This window comes from Labeo rohita, chromosome 11 (assembly GCF_022985175.1).
Source record: "Labeo rohita strain BAU-BD-2019 chromosome 11, IGBB_LRoh.1.0, whole genome shotgun sequence".
In the NCBI taxonomy this organism is placed as follows: Eukaryota; Metazoa; Chordata; class Actinopteri; order Cypriniformes; family Cyprinidae; genus Labeo; species Labeo rohita.
This window is the reverse complement of record NC_066879.1, coordinates 1,772-17,329: the sequence shown is the minus strand read 5'-3', so window position 1 is coordinate 17,329 and position 15,558 is coordinate 1,772. Positions and strand designations below refer to the sequence as shown.

The following is a 15,558-nucleotide window of genomic DNA, read 5'->3' as shown; positions in this document are numbered from 1 at the left end:
CCTTTGTAGCCTCATATTGGAATAGTATATTGAATATGTGTACTTAACTTGTAATACAGACTACTTCTAATTAACTAGAATAGAAAAAAATGAAAATGGTTACCAGTTACAAGATCTAAGATATACAATTTCTCCAAAATGGTCATAAAAATGTTAATCTAAAATATCTAATAATATCTGTCACGTAGAACAACGTACGTCAAGTGAAAGCGGTTGACGGATGTTTATTGGCTGAAATGGTTGTCATGGTTATCATGACAGGGTATTTGTAGCTCCGCCCCTTTTGCCTAGCATTAGCTATTAGCCATCGCAGCTTACGGCAGCTGTTCTGGACCTTTTCTAAATTTCTTTGTTTTTGTCAGTGAGAAGACTTTGAAATGGTTTTGTTAAATAGCAATAACAATGAGGAACAGGATTTAATGTAAGTGTATTTTTAGCCGGCAGCTAATGATCTGATTTGTCCCAGTATATACACGTCAGTTGTTTTTGTTAGCCGGTACAGCTCCTTAGCCACATCTAAAAAACAAACATCAAATACGTCAAAGAAAGGCCTTATTTGCGTTCACCGTTTTACGTTAATGAAATGATTTATGCATTTGTTTGAAACTGTGGAGTGTTAATTTCATGTAAATGGAGCAGCAGCACCTCAGCTAAATGACAGGTCATTATTTACAGTAAAACAGCTGTAACGTTGTGATTGAACTAATGAAACGGGAAATAACCGGCATATCTGAATAAACGTCTAGAACAGAAATCGTATTTCGTAGCTGTATATGGAAGTGGTCTAAATGTTTCTCACAATGACTTATTCACTGGTAACCAAGGCCGGCTTCTTCACTAAACAATATATATATATATATATATATATACATATATATATATATATATATAAAACATAAAAATAACACGCATTTGCATATCTTTTTGCAGGGACAGGCTGTGACCTATTTTAAAGCGTCTGGCCTGTAGCTAGAGCTATAAATAAAGCAGAAGAGCGGCTCTCCACCGAACCAACTGTAGTTTCATTACAGCTATGCAGTGCGAAAAACTACAGTAAAATCCAGTGAAACATTAGGGCAAATTCACTTAAGCATGTGCAGGATCTTTAGCTGTTTTTGCACCATTTATCCCGTTTATCTGGGCAGAGTGTGTTCTGGGAAATTTCTGTTTTGGTATTGACTGTGGACATAAGGGGGTAGGGGTGTCAAACTCAGTCCCTGGAGGGCCACAGCCCTATTTAAACACAACTGATTCCGCTAATCACATCTTTCAGGCTTATTTGAAAACGACATGGTTTGTGTGTCGGAGCAGGGTTGGAACTACACTCTGCAGGGCTGTGGCTCTTGAGGAACAGAGTTTGACACCCCTGGTTTAATGCGAACGGATACCATTTTGTCTTACAGCCTCAATGAGCCACGCTGCTCATCTCTACCCAGCTCTCCTGCAAAACGTGTTTCTCCAGCCAAAAAGAAGCAGTTTTTTATTAACCAGGCCATTCGTAACTCGGACCTTACTCCCAGAGCCAAGGGCAAGAAGAGTCTGAGACGACAGGAAAACAGTAAGTTTTTGCTTTTAATGTTTGGAGGCCTCATAGATTAGAAACATGTTTTATTTATTATTTACTGCATTAAATATTTACCAAAAAAATGAAAATTCTGTCATCACCCTCCTGTCATTTAAAACCTGACTTCTGTGGAATGTTCACACTGCTCTTTTTTTTTTTTTTTTTTTTTTTCTCCCCAGTTTAGTGAAATTGGAATGGACCAACCTTCAAATGTAACACATTTTGTAATCTGTATGACTGTTTGTGCTGGTAACGTGCTGCTCATAGCTTGCCGTTTTAGCATTAAGGTGCTGTCACTGTAACAATATTTTAGTGACATTTTAGAACAATGTTCACAGTCTATAGAGTCAATCCATATTAATTGAATAGTTGAATGTTAATGAAGTCTTCTGAAGAGACGTATTTTACTACGCTATAGAGCCATAAAAAAAACCCCTGAGGACTTATTTGGTAACTTCCAAATGCTCTTTTATGTTTTTTTTGTAAATGTTTTTGTTTGTATGTTTGTTTTTAAATATATTTAAATTATCATTAAAACCGTACTTGATTATCGCAATTTGAACAACTCACTATAAATAAGTACTGTCCAGCATGAAGCAAAGTTTAAATAACAGTCTCGTGTGCAGAGCACGCGGAGTAGTCTGCTTTTGTGTGAAAACATGGTGGAAAGCCAGGAGGGTTTAAAAGAGTGCTGAGGGTATTATACAAATGAATATATACCTCTAAAGGTTCTGACTGTCTTCAACAAACTTTCTGTGGCGTTTTTTTTTTTTTTTCCTCTTCACTCCATACCTAATAAAATAGTGTTCTTAATCACAATGCTGTTTTGTCCGTGGAGGAACTGGGAAACAACTGAAAAACAACATGGAACCCGTGGCGAATTAGTCTTCCAGGTTTTGACGTTATGGCTGCAGTACTGTATCCACCTTATTTTTCAATGCAGAAATAAGCCGTTTTCTGGTAATGTGTTAGACGTCCGGTTCATAGTTCACCATAGAGAAATGACAACAAGAATATCGAAGTGCAGTAAACGGTAAAACAGTTTGCACTACAAACCAGTGTGTTCATAATACATTAAAATAATATGGTAAGACGCACCGGTTTGCAATATCAAGCAGCAAAAGGAGCTTTTTGTGCAGCTAAAATAGCTGGAAGTGGATGAGACCGGAAGCCAGACATAAAAAATGTACAAATGGCTGCACCCGCTCTTATGGGGAAAAACAAGGTGGATACAGTAGCGATGTATGAAGCATGTAAAGTCATCTTCAAACCAAACAGCTTTTTGTTGGACAGCGCAGCAAACTTGTACACAGCAACAGAAATCTGTATGGGGAATTTTTTGCCCTCACGCAAACAAGTAGACCTTCCCCTTGGATATTCACAGAGCAAATGTGAGTAAACATGGATTAAATGCAGAGTACAGTAAACGTGACTGCACCTTATTGTAGTTCAGGCAGTGTTTTGAGCTAGCAGTGAAAGTATCATGGGTTTGATTTCCAGGGAATGCATGAACTGATATAAAAAAAAAATGTCTAATTTGAATGCACTGCAAGTTGTTTGTTGAAGTTTTTGTTACATTTTTGTAATATTTTGGAACCGTGCATTTTAACGACTCTGCTTTGGTGCAGCTCGTTTTCTGGACAATCTTTTGGAACGGGACGAGTGCTCTAAAGAGGATGCCGAAGGGCATGAAACAGCCTTGCCCACCATCTTCACTGAAGCCTGCACCAATGGAAACTATGTGGAGGTAAACAGGTTTTTTAAACTGCTCTTAGTTAAGGGATGTTTTGGCTTTAAACCGCTCTCTCGTGTCTCTCAGTACTGGAGTGATTTTATGAATCGTTCCGGGGAGGAGCAAGAGCGACTGTTGGCTCTGCTGGAGGAGGAGGCCCAGAGGACCCACTCTGACAAGAGCCACAAAGACCGAAGAGAAGGTCTGACAGCATGTAATCACACAAACCCAATTTGCATCTAGTAGGAAAGACAGTTGCACATCAGTTTACTGAACAACACACATCTTAAGCCTTTTAAGTTTGTGCTTGACCTATTTGCTCTAGTGTAGATTGTAGACAACCTCAGGTGCCAGAGAGACATTTATACTTCTCATGCTCTCTGCTGCTCTATTCCTCTTAAGTCTAGTCCCCACAGTCTGCGGCAGAAACCCCCGGATCGTGACCAAATCGGTGCTCGTTGCGGTCGCCGAAGCTCCTTAAGTATGAGCGGGTCAGCAACTTGATCCGGACCTCTCTCGAGCTATCACAGACGCCACGACATTTTCAAACCTGTTTGATATTATCACCACGTGATCTCGTAATGTGAGCGCCACAATGGCAAGGTGGAACTAATCTAACCAATCACAGCACAGATGGTAACAACACTCTTTCCATGCATCTTTATGAACAGAAACGAAAAGCCAAAATTTAATCAAATCAGCTAACTAGAAATAAATGTAACAAATGCATTGATTGTGTATATAATACCACGTTTCATTCTGCTGTTTAATTATCTCCGACTCTTTCTGCAGTACTGACAGTCCTTGTTGTCCACGTCTTCCAAGCCATTGTTTCTAACATATTCTCTTTTGTTCTCTTTTCTTTCTGATAAAGTAACCACACCGACTAATTGAGGGGCCAGCTGATCATTCGTGCTAGAAAATATGGCCTATAATCGCTGTAATTTCTCGCGAGAATTTATGTGAGAGAACGTATTTTCGATGACGATGGCCGGGAACGCCTCTTCGCCGAATGTTTTGTAGTGTGTGCACCTCGTTAGTGTTGTGTTGTGTTGTGAAGTATGCGCGCAGCTATGACAAGACAACAACAGATGAGAAGAAATCTTGCTGTGTAGTGAGACCAACACAGTGATTCGGCTAGTCTTTCAATCATGTAGTGTGAGCTTGCCATAAGCTGGTAGATCTAAACTTTTGGTTCAGTTTACATTTTAAATCTGCGAGGTGTTCACGTTCACATTTAATATCACTTCGTCATAATGACATTGAAAATCCCAAAAATGAAAATTCTGTCATCATATACTCACCCTCATGTCATTTGAATCCCATATGGCTTTTGTTTATCTTTGGAAGACGAATGTAGCTTCTTAATATTCTCTCATCCTTTGAAAGTCTATGAATCCAAGTGGACTACTGCTTGCATGTTTAATAATAATAATTATAACAATAATAATAGTAATAAAGGAAGGGAAAAAGGAAAGGACGTGACATGTGGCCAAGTATGGTGTCCCATACTCTGAATTTCTGCTCTGCATTTCACCCATTCTAGTGCAGGACACTCAACCAAACAGAGCAGTGTTTTGCTGGTGTCACAATTTGTCTCTGCCAATGTAAAAATGACACACTTTATCTTTATTAATTGAATGATGGGCTGATTATTTATTAATATACTGGATGTGTGTGACAGTCATTCCCCTTTTTTTTAAGCAGTAAATCCTGCCTTCAGCACTCAGGAATGTTTTCAGAGAATTGATCGACGGCTGCGTGCGACACTGAGACGCAGACAGATTCCCATGGTGACTCTCTTTGTCATTTGCTTGATCTTTATCTTTTGTCTTGTAACAAGTATTCACCCTGTTTCACTTTCTCCTGTCTTATCATTCTTTTTTCTCTCTGATAACTGTTCATCTATTTCCTCTGTTTAAGGGAGTGTTGGAGGGTCTGGAGTCCGATCTGCTGCGATTCTTCATGGCACATCCACACTCAATTTACATTACCAAACTCAGCAGCAGGTGCACAAACTACCACAGTTAATGCATCTCTCACTTCTCACTAATTCGGACCAGCACTAACTAGTATACGTGCATGCTCGAGATGTCGTTTGAGAAACTGAAAGAAATGATTTTGTTAGCGTACAAATAGAATGCCGTGTTTTGATTCAGCTGTGTCTGTGTTTTTTCAGTTATGAGAGACTGCTGCTTCATGCTATCTGCCAGTACATGGATCTGACCTCTGCTAGTGAGTGAACTCCTACAGTATTCCCACATTGGAAATATGTGGCTTTCTTATGAGGCTAATTTGAATTTTGTTTTGTTCTTAACGATTTAAAGTTTTTGTAAAAACTACACACTTTAAACTAGGGATGCAACGATAGCATTTTTCTTGGCCGATACTGATTTTCACAAATGACTATTGGCCGATTCCGATACCAATATTGATTAATTGCATAAACCAGGGCCTGAAAGTGGAAAATAAGCAAATTGATCAGTTTACTCCGAGCCGAATCGGTATTTGAACGTTTGTGTTCCTGCGTTGCTCTGTACTATCACATTGAAACCGGTTTGAGTAGAAAAAATACTGATTAACAATGTTATTTTTAAAAACTTTTTCTGTGCTAATAATAATAATAATAATAATAATAATTATTATTATTATTATTATTATTATTGTTATAAAGTAAAGCATTTCCTTTACTCAAAAAAAAAAAAAAAAAAAAAAAAAAAAAAAGAATCTTGATCTGGTATTTGCGCTTAGTCATAGCCAGTAGATCATCATCTTTTCTAGATTTTGACCAAATGTATTAAACAAAAGAAGAAACTGTCAACACTTAAAAGTCAGTGGGTCTCATTCATCAAACTTGTGTAATTATACGAATAAATTGAGTAATTTGTGTGTAAAACAGACCTCCCCCAAAACTGTCCTCCGGATACAGAAACGTTTCGTAAATGTCAGATTTGATAGTTAAACGTGTATGTTAATAAATTCCAATAATTGGTAAATAGGTGCTTGTGCACACTTGTTCAGAATTTGCATAATTCCCCTATGAATTACAGCTATGCAAATTGCGTGACCAGGAACGCAGTGGAATATTCTGGTGTACTTTCTCAGGTTAGGCTCCAGTATATTGCATAAATGCAAAAAAGGCCATATGCCAAACAATAAATATTTAATAACGTGTGTCCACCAAAGAGTTTTTAGCCAACAAAAAAGGACTCTTTCTAAAATGACCAGCTGGTGGCGCTTAACAACGCTTTGGTGGCAAAGCATTTTTTTCCCCAGCTGGAATGCTTTAGTTGCTATGATTTGGAATATCCACAGCGGCAACGTATTACTAGTATCTCATTTTTAAGAATTTTATTAAATATAAAAAAGCAGTAACCAGTAATATTGACTTCTCCTTTGTTGTAGGTAGTTGTTGTACATGTAGGATGGTTGGTCGGTATTTGTCCCGCCCCTCCTCTATTTATGGCTAGGTCAATAGTGACAGTGCCGAGTACTGCGTTTTACAGTTATCAACTCTGCTACAAAGAAAAAAAAATCATTCAAAAAGAGGGCAGTGCATCAAAATTCAGTGTCATCAGTTTGCCAAAAGAACACAGAATGGTTTGCACACCATTTACACGTGGTAGGGAGCAGGTGTATATTTCTTTCGTACCAGCTAACATATTGGAAATATGAACATTTTCATGAATTCAGAAGTTTACTTCAAAATGGCTTTATGAACAATTAACACAATTTAAGTATTTTTCAAGTTATTTAAAAACGTATGCAACATGGATTGTAAAAAGCATTTTGAGAGGAAAAAACAGCCTAAAATAGTAGGCTGTACATCACATTTTATTAGTACATTCAGAAATAATGTAGGTTAAAATACCGGTAAATAAAGCAAAACGTTTACAAACAGCTATTTTAGTTCCCTTCTCTCCACACGAAGTGCTCTGAAGTTAACAGTATTTAGGCTAAATATAAATGTCAAGCCAAAAGGAATTTATTTAAAAGCAAAACTGCAACCTACCTCTCTCATTCTAAAATAATAATTATTATGCAAACTGCTTGTTCTTCACTTGCATTAATGATGTAAAACGTCATCCTTCATATACTGCTATATCAGCAGTGAGGCGCTGGTCATGCTGAACAGCACAGACTGTACTACGGACTATTTAAATTGAGCAGTGTAACTTTTTTTTTGTTTCTTTAACTGTATTTTATTTTGATGAACAAGCCGCGATGTTAGCAAGAATATGTTTATGTGCTTGTGAGGCCCTGACGTGATCACTGTATTGTTTTCCAACTGTTTCTTGATAATTTATAGTCATAGCAATGCAGGTTGGTCAGACAGATAGAAGCAAAACATCATCAAAACTGTACAGCTTTGACAAAATAAAGAAAACGGCTCTCTGCCACCTCGGTTTCCATTACGTACACTTCGGAGCGTGTGACAGTGAACTGAGACTCGGCACAATTTTTTCCTTCGTTTTGTTTATGTATTGTAATGATTTAAGTGAAAGAAGTTTTGTGTATAGGCCTATATATTCCTTTTTATGTAGCCTATATAGTTTTATTCTCTTTTCAATAATTCACAGAAGTGCTGCAGGTGCATGATGTGACCTTGTGTGAATCCGTGTTGTACACTATCCTGCCACTTTTGCTGGTTTCAGACACACAAAACCTGCATATTACTTGCCGTTCATTTTCACTTAAATGTTGGCCTAATGCTTGGCAGTTCGTGACATCCTCAGATAAACGAATGCCAGGACGTTGCCTTTGCCACTTACCTATGATGAATTTACAGCTGAGCGTGGGCATTTCACTCGTTGGATGTGTCAGTGTCACATTTGCATAAGCTGTACAATGCCGTCTGACAAACTATATTTTGTGCAGATTTGATTTTGTTTTGGCAAGTATTTAATTATTTTGCCCAGAGAAAACACTGGATTATGCAGCAGACATGCGACTCATTGTCTCCATGCAGTTAATTAATTGACCATCGGTCAGTGCTATTTCCGACATTAAAATAATCAAAAACCGGCCGATACATCTGTGCATCCCTAATTTAAACCTTCTGTGGTTTAGTTCAAATGAAAATTAGTTTATAACTGGCTAGCACACTCTCCTGTCATTGATGTTAGGGTTCTAGCACTATGCTATTACCACTAATACCATACCATACCATAAAATAAAAATGCTTGCTTTGGTCTTATTTAATTATCACAATTTTTTAACAACCTGACTCAATAGGTTAACACCACTGACCATTCAAATTGACCCCACAAAAATTGTAATATTTAACCTTAAATTTTTTTAAATTTAACCTCTAATTTTCTATGTCCAGTTTGTGACAACTGTTTTTAAGTAAATAATGTTTCATTCATTTAACTTTTTTTTTACTTATTTTTGCTATTTTTTTTTATTGTATCTATATTTAGCTGCATTATAGTGCAGGGACATGCCACTTCTATGCTCGAAGAGACTTTAAAAATGAAAATAATTCTAAATTTACAATTTTTTTTTTTTTACACGATGTACTAAAAAATGTCAAAACAACAAAAATCTCAATGATAAAATTAGTGATTTTTACAGTGGTAGAAAGACCCTTATGCAATAAAGTTTCATGTGAGCCAAAGTATGTGATTTTCTGCAGGCTCAGACTGTAATGGTGCTCGACAGACGAAGGTGGTCAACAAACAGGCCGAGTTCCTCCCTCCGCAGCCTCTGCTCTCTGCCTACCTGGAGCAGCTGAGCTGAACCGCTACAAATCAGCAGTACTGTTGCTGTTCATCCAGCCGGATCTGGCTCCACTGCCCTTGAAAATAAAGCTTGACCTTGACCTGGCCAGCCTGAACGGTGCTCGGGGCATTATGTCATAAGACCTGACCTGCAGGCATTGCCCTTTTGGAGAGACTGTGTTAAATAGGTCACTGTGTCAGTGTCACTATCTTTTTCATTCAGTTTTTAAATGCATTTTGGAGCACGTATTAGTCTTTATAAATGATTCTTTTTTCCATGTTGCAGATAGAATGTTTACATTTACTGCAATGGCATCCTTGTATACAAACAGAAACATAATTGTGTGACCTCAAAACGGGGCAGACAGTGATTTGGTAAGCTTTATTTTTGAGGAAAATGAATTGAAGTGGGTTTAGAAATTCATGTCCATCTCCAATGTTATACAAGCCACACATAGTCACTGTCAAAAACGTACAACTCAGGCTTCCAACAAAAGGATGACATAATATTAATCAGCACATGTGTCACGAACATCATGTTGATTATGCAGTTACTGTTCATTTATACCTGTGCAACCTGCTTATTCTTACTACACACATGCTGTACAACTTTTTACAATTTGTGTACATTTGATTTGTGCAGACTTATAATTCTGCTAATTTACTTAAGCCAGTCCTGCCTGACAACTAAAGAGTGATCAGTAGACCTTTTATATTCACCATTCTATAACTTGAATTTGAGTAAACCGTGCTTGTTATATTTGTTCATCTGCCTTGATCAGGTGTCACACACTTGTTTTTTTCTGGTAAGGATCTGCCAGCATGCACTTACAACTATGCCTTACTCGTAGTCACCATATTTGTCGGTTTTGCATTTTCGGATTTATATAGTGAGCCTTTACGTCTAGGTTATGGTTTACATAGTGGAAAAATCTTTTAATGTTTTATACCATCAAGAGTCCTGAGACACTTGAGCAGTTATTGCATTGTTGTTTATTACCAAAGTTTGTGTGTGTGTGTATGTGTCTATAATGCTGATTCTCAGGCATCAACTATCATGAATGTGGACTTTAAACATTTACATTACTCGTTATCTGAAAACCAGGTGTGTTGAACCCTTTTGAAAGGAAGAGTGGTGTTTTGAAATAATATTTATACTTGTGTTAAAATATTTGCGTTTAATGCTATTTATACCGTGGTGGCAGAACATACCACAATACATACCACAGAGCGCTTAATTGTATTTAGTTATTGTCTGTGATGAGTTTCTGTACCCAAGACGATTAAAATGTCAAGTTTTTAACTCTGGTCATGCTGGGTGATTATTTTATACATTAGCTGCATGTATAAATGTTGTTGTGACACTTGAATTTACAAATGACTTGAATTTACATTTTACAAATGGTTAAAGCTTGGTTCCCCTTTTTTTGTCATAACTTACTTTTGTTCCAGTCTATGACTTTATGACCCCAATAAATTTAAAGGGATAGTTCACCCAAAAATGAAAATGTGATGTTTATCTGATTACCCCCAGGGCTTCCAAGATGTAGGTGACTTTGTTTCTTCAGTAGAACACAAACGAAGATTTTTAACTCAAACCGTTGCCGTCTGTCAGTCATATAATGGCAGTCAATGGCTACCAAATCTTTGAGAGTAAGTAAGTAAAAAAAAAACAAAAAAAAAAACATACAATGGATTAGCAGTCCATCGCCTTAACCACTCGACCACCTCGTCACCTCTAACGACTCGTTTATTTAACGCGCCTGATTCTGATCATTAGCTCACTATTAGAGCGCTTGATAATTGTTGATTGAAAACTTTACCCAATACCCCGCCGGGATGACTAAAATTACAGTCAGCCTTGGCAGTTTTTGCCAGCTTCTCGAGGTTTACATTCTCATTGAAAAAGATAGTTCTGCTTTTTTTTTTTGTCTTTGTCATAATTTGCGCTCATCTTGTGGAACAGGTTGGGGTGGCTGGTTGTTAGTCCTTGCTCAAAGGGTGTCTGCAGATGATTGCAGACAGGTGAGACTTTGCTGCAGCTGTCATTAAACTACAGCATGATTAAATCTTACCGTGACCCATCGTAAAGGGTTAGGCCAGGGGTCACCAAACTTGATCCTGGCTGGTGTCCTGCAGAGTTTGCCTCAACACACCTGCCTGGAAGTTTCAAGTGCACCTATTAAGACCTTGATTAGCTGGTTCAGGTGTGTTTGATTAAGGTTGGAGCTAAACTCTCTCCAGCTCCTAAAACTGCCCTCCAAAACTGAGTGTTGTAATCCCTGGGTTAGGCCAAAGCCACCAAACAACAAGGATGGGATTCAAACCCACGCGTGAAGAGCACAATGGATTAGCAGTCCATCGCCTTAACCACTCAGCCACCTCATCACCTTGCACGGCTCCTTTATTTAACGCGGCTGATTCCGATCATTAGCTCGCTATTAGAGCGCTCGACGAACTGAACTGGGCACGTCAGACGAGGAAGACACACAAAAAGTGCAGTTTGTTTCCCTCTTAAAGCCATTCCAGCATTTATGGCGAGAGCCATTTAATCCATGCACAAGTCAGTTATACACACAAGTCAAGTCAAGTCAAGTCAAGTCACCTTTATTTATATACCGCCTTTAACAATACAGAATTGTGACAAGGCGGCTGTACAGTATTAAATAGGAAACAGTACATCAACAATGCCAAAGGCAACATTAAACACTCACATTATAGGTAAAGGTAGTTAATCAAAAACAATAAAATAAAATGCAATATTGTGTTAAGAGAAAGTGTCCCCAACTAAGCAAGCCAGAGGCGACAGCGGCAAGGAACCAAAACTCCATCGGTGACAAATGGAGAAAAAAACCTTGGGAGAAACCAGGCTCAGTCGGGGGGCCAGTTCTCCTCTGGCCAAAGTTCCCGTGGTCTTGTGCCGACAGCCGTCTAGGTGATGTGGTCTTCAATGTGGATCCGTCTCTGGGGCTCATCTAGTTGATGTGGACTCCGCTGACATTCAGGGCTGTAGAGGTCGTCTCTAGGTGCTGATCCACCGTCTGGGCTGGGTTCGGACTGGATCCGGGGGACTGCAGTGACCATCTGATCTGGATACAGACTGGATCTGGTGGTTAATGTGACCTCGGAATAAGAGAGAAACAGACTAATTAGCGTAGATGCCATTCTTCTGACGATGCACCGAGTACATCGGGTGTTATGGGAAGTGTTCACGGTTCCGGTTAACCTAATTAGTGCAGCCTAACAATCCTTTAACAGATTTGAATTATAAGAATGTGGATTTGTTATGTGTAAGCAAGGTTAAAGAGATGGGTCTTTAATCTAGATTTAAACTGACAGAGTGTGTCTGCGTCCCGAACATTGTAGGGTAGATTGTTCCAGAGTTTGGGTGCTAAATAAGAAAAAGATCTGCCGCCCGCGGTTGATTTTGATATTCTCGGTATTATCAAATTGCCAGAGTTTTGAGAACGCAGCGGACGTGAGGGACTATAATGCGATAAGAGCTCACTCAGGTACTGGGGAGCTAAACCATTCAGGGCTTTATAAGTAATTAGCAAGATTTAAAAAAATCTATACGATGTTTAATAGGGAGCCAGTGCAGTGTAGACAGAACCGGGCTAATATGATCATACTTTTTGGTTCTAGTAAGAACTCTAGCTGCTGCATTTTGGACCAGCTGGAGTTTGTTTATTAAGCGAGCAGAACAACCACCCAATAAAGCATTACAATAATCTAACCGTGAGGTCATAAACGCATGAATTAATGTTTCAGCATTTGACATTGATAGCATAGGTCGTAGTTTAGATATATTTTTGAGATGGAAAAATGCAGTTTTGCAAATACTAGAGATGTGGTTTTCAAAGGAAAGATTACCATCAAATAGCACACCTAGGTTCCTAACTGATGACGAAGAATTGACAGAACAGCCATCAAGTATTAGACTGTTTTAGGTTATTACACGCTGAGGTTTTAGGCCCAATAACTAACACCTCTGTTTTTTCAGAATTTAGCAGTAAGAAATTACTTGTCATCCAATTTTTTAACTCAACTACACAATCCATTAGTTTTTCAAATTGGTACGTTTCGCCAGGCCGCGAAGAAATATAGAGCTGGGTATCATCAGCATAGCAGTGAAAGCTAACACCATATTTCCTGATGATATCACCCAAGGGTAACATGTAAAGCGTAAAGAGTAACGGCCCTAGTACTGAGCCTTGTGGTACTCCATACTGCACTTGAGATCGATATGATACCTCATCATTTACTGCCACGAATTGATGGCGGTCAGATAGATACGATTTGAACCATGCCAATGCACTACCACTAATGCCAACATAATTCTCAAGTCTATTCAAGAGAATGTTGTGGTCAACAGTATCAAACGCAGCACTAAGATCCAGTAGCACTAACAGAGAGATACAACCACGATCGGATGACAAGAGTAGATCATTTGTAACTCTAATAAGAGCAGTCTCAGTACTATGGTACGGTCTAAAACCTGACTGAAAATCCTCACAGATATCATATTTCTGTAGGAAGGAAGATAACTGTGAGGATACAACCTTTTCTAATATCTTTGACAGAAATGGGAGATTCGAGATAGGTCTGTAATTAGTTAATTTGTTGGGGTCAAGTTGTGGTTTTTTAATTAGAGGCTTAATAGCAGCCAGTTTGAAGGTTTTGGGGACATATCCTAATGACAGTGATGAATTAATAATATTTAGCAGAGGATCTATGAGATCTGGAAGCATCTCTTTTAGTAGCCTAGATGGAATAGGGTCTAGCATACAAGTTGTTGGTTTAGATGATTTAACAAGTTTATACAATTCTTCCTGACCTATAGTAGAGAATGAGTTGAATTGTTCCCCAGGAGATCTATAGCGCACTATCTGATGCGACACTGTAATTGACGGCTGCATAGTGACAATTTTGTCTCTAATTGTATCGATCTTAGAAGTAAAGTAGTTCATAAAGTCATTACTGCTATGCTGATGGGCATAGTCAGTGCCTGTTGGTTCTTTATTTTTTGTTAACTTAGCCACTGTATTGAATAAATACCTAGGGTTATGTTTGTTTTCTTCTAAAAGAGTCGAAAAGTAGTCAGATCTGGCCGATTTTAACGCTTTTCTGTACGATAGGGTACATTCCCGCCAAGCAGTACGAAAAACCTCTAATTTTGTTTTCCTCCAGCTGCGCTCCATTTTCCGGGCTGCTCTCTTTAGGGCGCGAGTGTGCTCATTATACCACGGGGTCGGACTATTTTCCTTAATCTTCCTTAGGCGCAGAGGAGCGACCGTATCTAGAGTCCTGGAAAAGAGAGAGTCAATAGTTTCTGTTACATCATCAAGTTTTTCTGAGCTATTGGACATGCTGAGGAATTCAGATAAGTCAGGAAGATTACTTAGAAAGCAATCTTTTGTAGTAGAAGTGATGGTTCTACCATACTTGTAATAAGGAGTTGAATTTACAGTTTTAGTCATCTGGAGAATACACGAGACTAGATAATGATCAGAGATATCATCACTTTGCTGCAGAATCTCAACGCCATTGACATCAATTCCATGTGACAGTATTAAGTCTAGAGTATGATTTCGACAATGAGTGGGACCTGACACGTGTTGTCTAACTCCAATAGAATTTAGAATGTCTGTAAATGCAGCTGCCAGCGCATCATTTTCAATATCAACATGGATGTTAAAGTCACCTACTATTAAGACCTTATCTGTAGCCAACACCAGCTCAGATATAAAATCAGCAAATTCTTGAAGAAAATCTGTATGGTGCCCTGGTGGCCTGTATACAGTAGCAAGTACAAACGTCATAGGGGATTTATCATTAACAATTGTTTCTCTGGATAATGTTATATGAAGCACCATTACTTCAAACGAGTTATACTTGAAATTCGCTCTCTGTGAAACACTAAAAATATTGCTATAAATTGTAGAAACACCTCCCCCTTTACCTTTTAGACGTGGCTCATGTTTATAACAGTAATCATGAGGAGTAGACTCGTTTAAGATAATGTAATCATCTGATTTTAGCCAGGTTTCTGTCAAACATAGCACATCTAGATTATGATCAATGATCATATCATTTACAAAAAGCGCTTTTGTAGAGAGGGACCTGATATTCAAAAGGCCAAGTTTTATCATTTGTTTCTCTGTATTATGTAAGTTTTTTATTTGTTGAACGTTGATTAGATTGTTACTCTTAAATTGGTTTGGACGTCTTTTGTATTGTCTAGCTCGGGAACAGACACAGTCTCTATAGCATGATATCTAGGTGAAAGGGTCTCTATGTGCTGAGAATTAACTGATTCTGGTGACGTGAGGCGGCTAGCAGATGGTCGGATTAGCCAGTCTGTCTGCTTCCTGACCTGGGCCCCAGTTAGTCAAGTGCAAACTCTAAGACTATATGCCATATTACTAGAGAGAAGAGCAGCACCACCCCTGGAGGGATGAAGACCATCTCTTTTCAACAGGTCAGGTCTGCCCCAAAAACTTGTCCAATTGTCTATGAAACCTATGTTATTCTGCGGG

At 38.5% G+C, this 15,558-nt stretch overlaps 1 protein-coding gene and 1 non-coding gene across 3 annotated transcripts; one reads left to right on the top strand and one right to left on the bottom strand.

Annotated features, from left to right (window-relative positions):
• The first annotated feature begins 280 nt into the window (after positions 1 to 280).
• r3hdm4 (R3H domain containing 4) lies at positions 281 to 10,327 on the top strand. 2 transcript variants are annotated; one of them, XM_051123301.1, is made up of 8 exons: positions 281 to 421; positions 1,404 to 1,558; positions 3,193 to 3,311; positions 3,384 to 3,498; positions 5,004 to 5,089; positions 5,220 to 5,305; positions 5,476 to 5,531; positions 8,935 to 10,327. In XM_051123301.1, the coding sequence occupies exons 1-8, from the start codon at positions 378 to 380 to the stop codon at positions 9,036 to 9,038; spliced, it is 765 nt and encodes a 254-aa protein (XP_050979258.1). In that variant the 5' UTR covers positions 281 to 377; the 3' UTR covers positions 9,039 to 10,327. The 2 variants fall into 2 exon arrangements, with proteins under 2 accessions (XP_050979258.1, XP_050979257.1); XM_051123300.1 differs by having other exon boundaries at positions 5,001 to 5,089.
• A 998-nt stretch (positions 10,328 to 11,325) lies between these two features.
• On the bottom strand, positions 11,326 to 11,407 carry trnas-gcu (transfer RNA serine (anticodon GCU)). The gene has a single exon. It is a non-coding gene; the product is annotated as a tRNA-Ser (tRNA).
• Positions 11,408 to 15,558: the final 4,151 nt, after the last annotated feature.

Coding starts and splice junctions, on each gene's coding strand:
- r3hdm4 (XM_051123300.1), top strand. CDS start 378: ATGGTTTTGTTAAATAGCAATAACAATGAGGAACAGGATTTAAT. Junction 3,499..5,000: donor CCACAAAGACCGAAGAGAAG/GTCTGACAGCAT, acceptor CTTTTTTTTAAG/CAGTAAATCCTGCCTTCAGC. Junction 5,090..5,219: donor GACGCAGACAGATTCCCATG/GTGACTCTCTTT, acceptor CCTCTGTTTAAG/GGAGTGTTGGAGGGTCTGGA.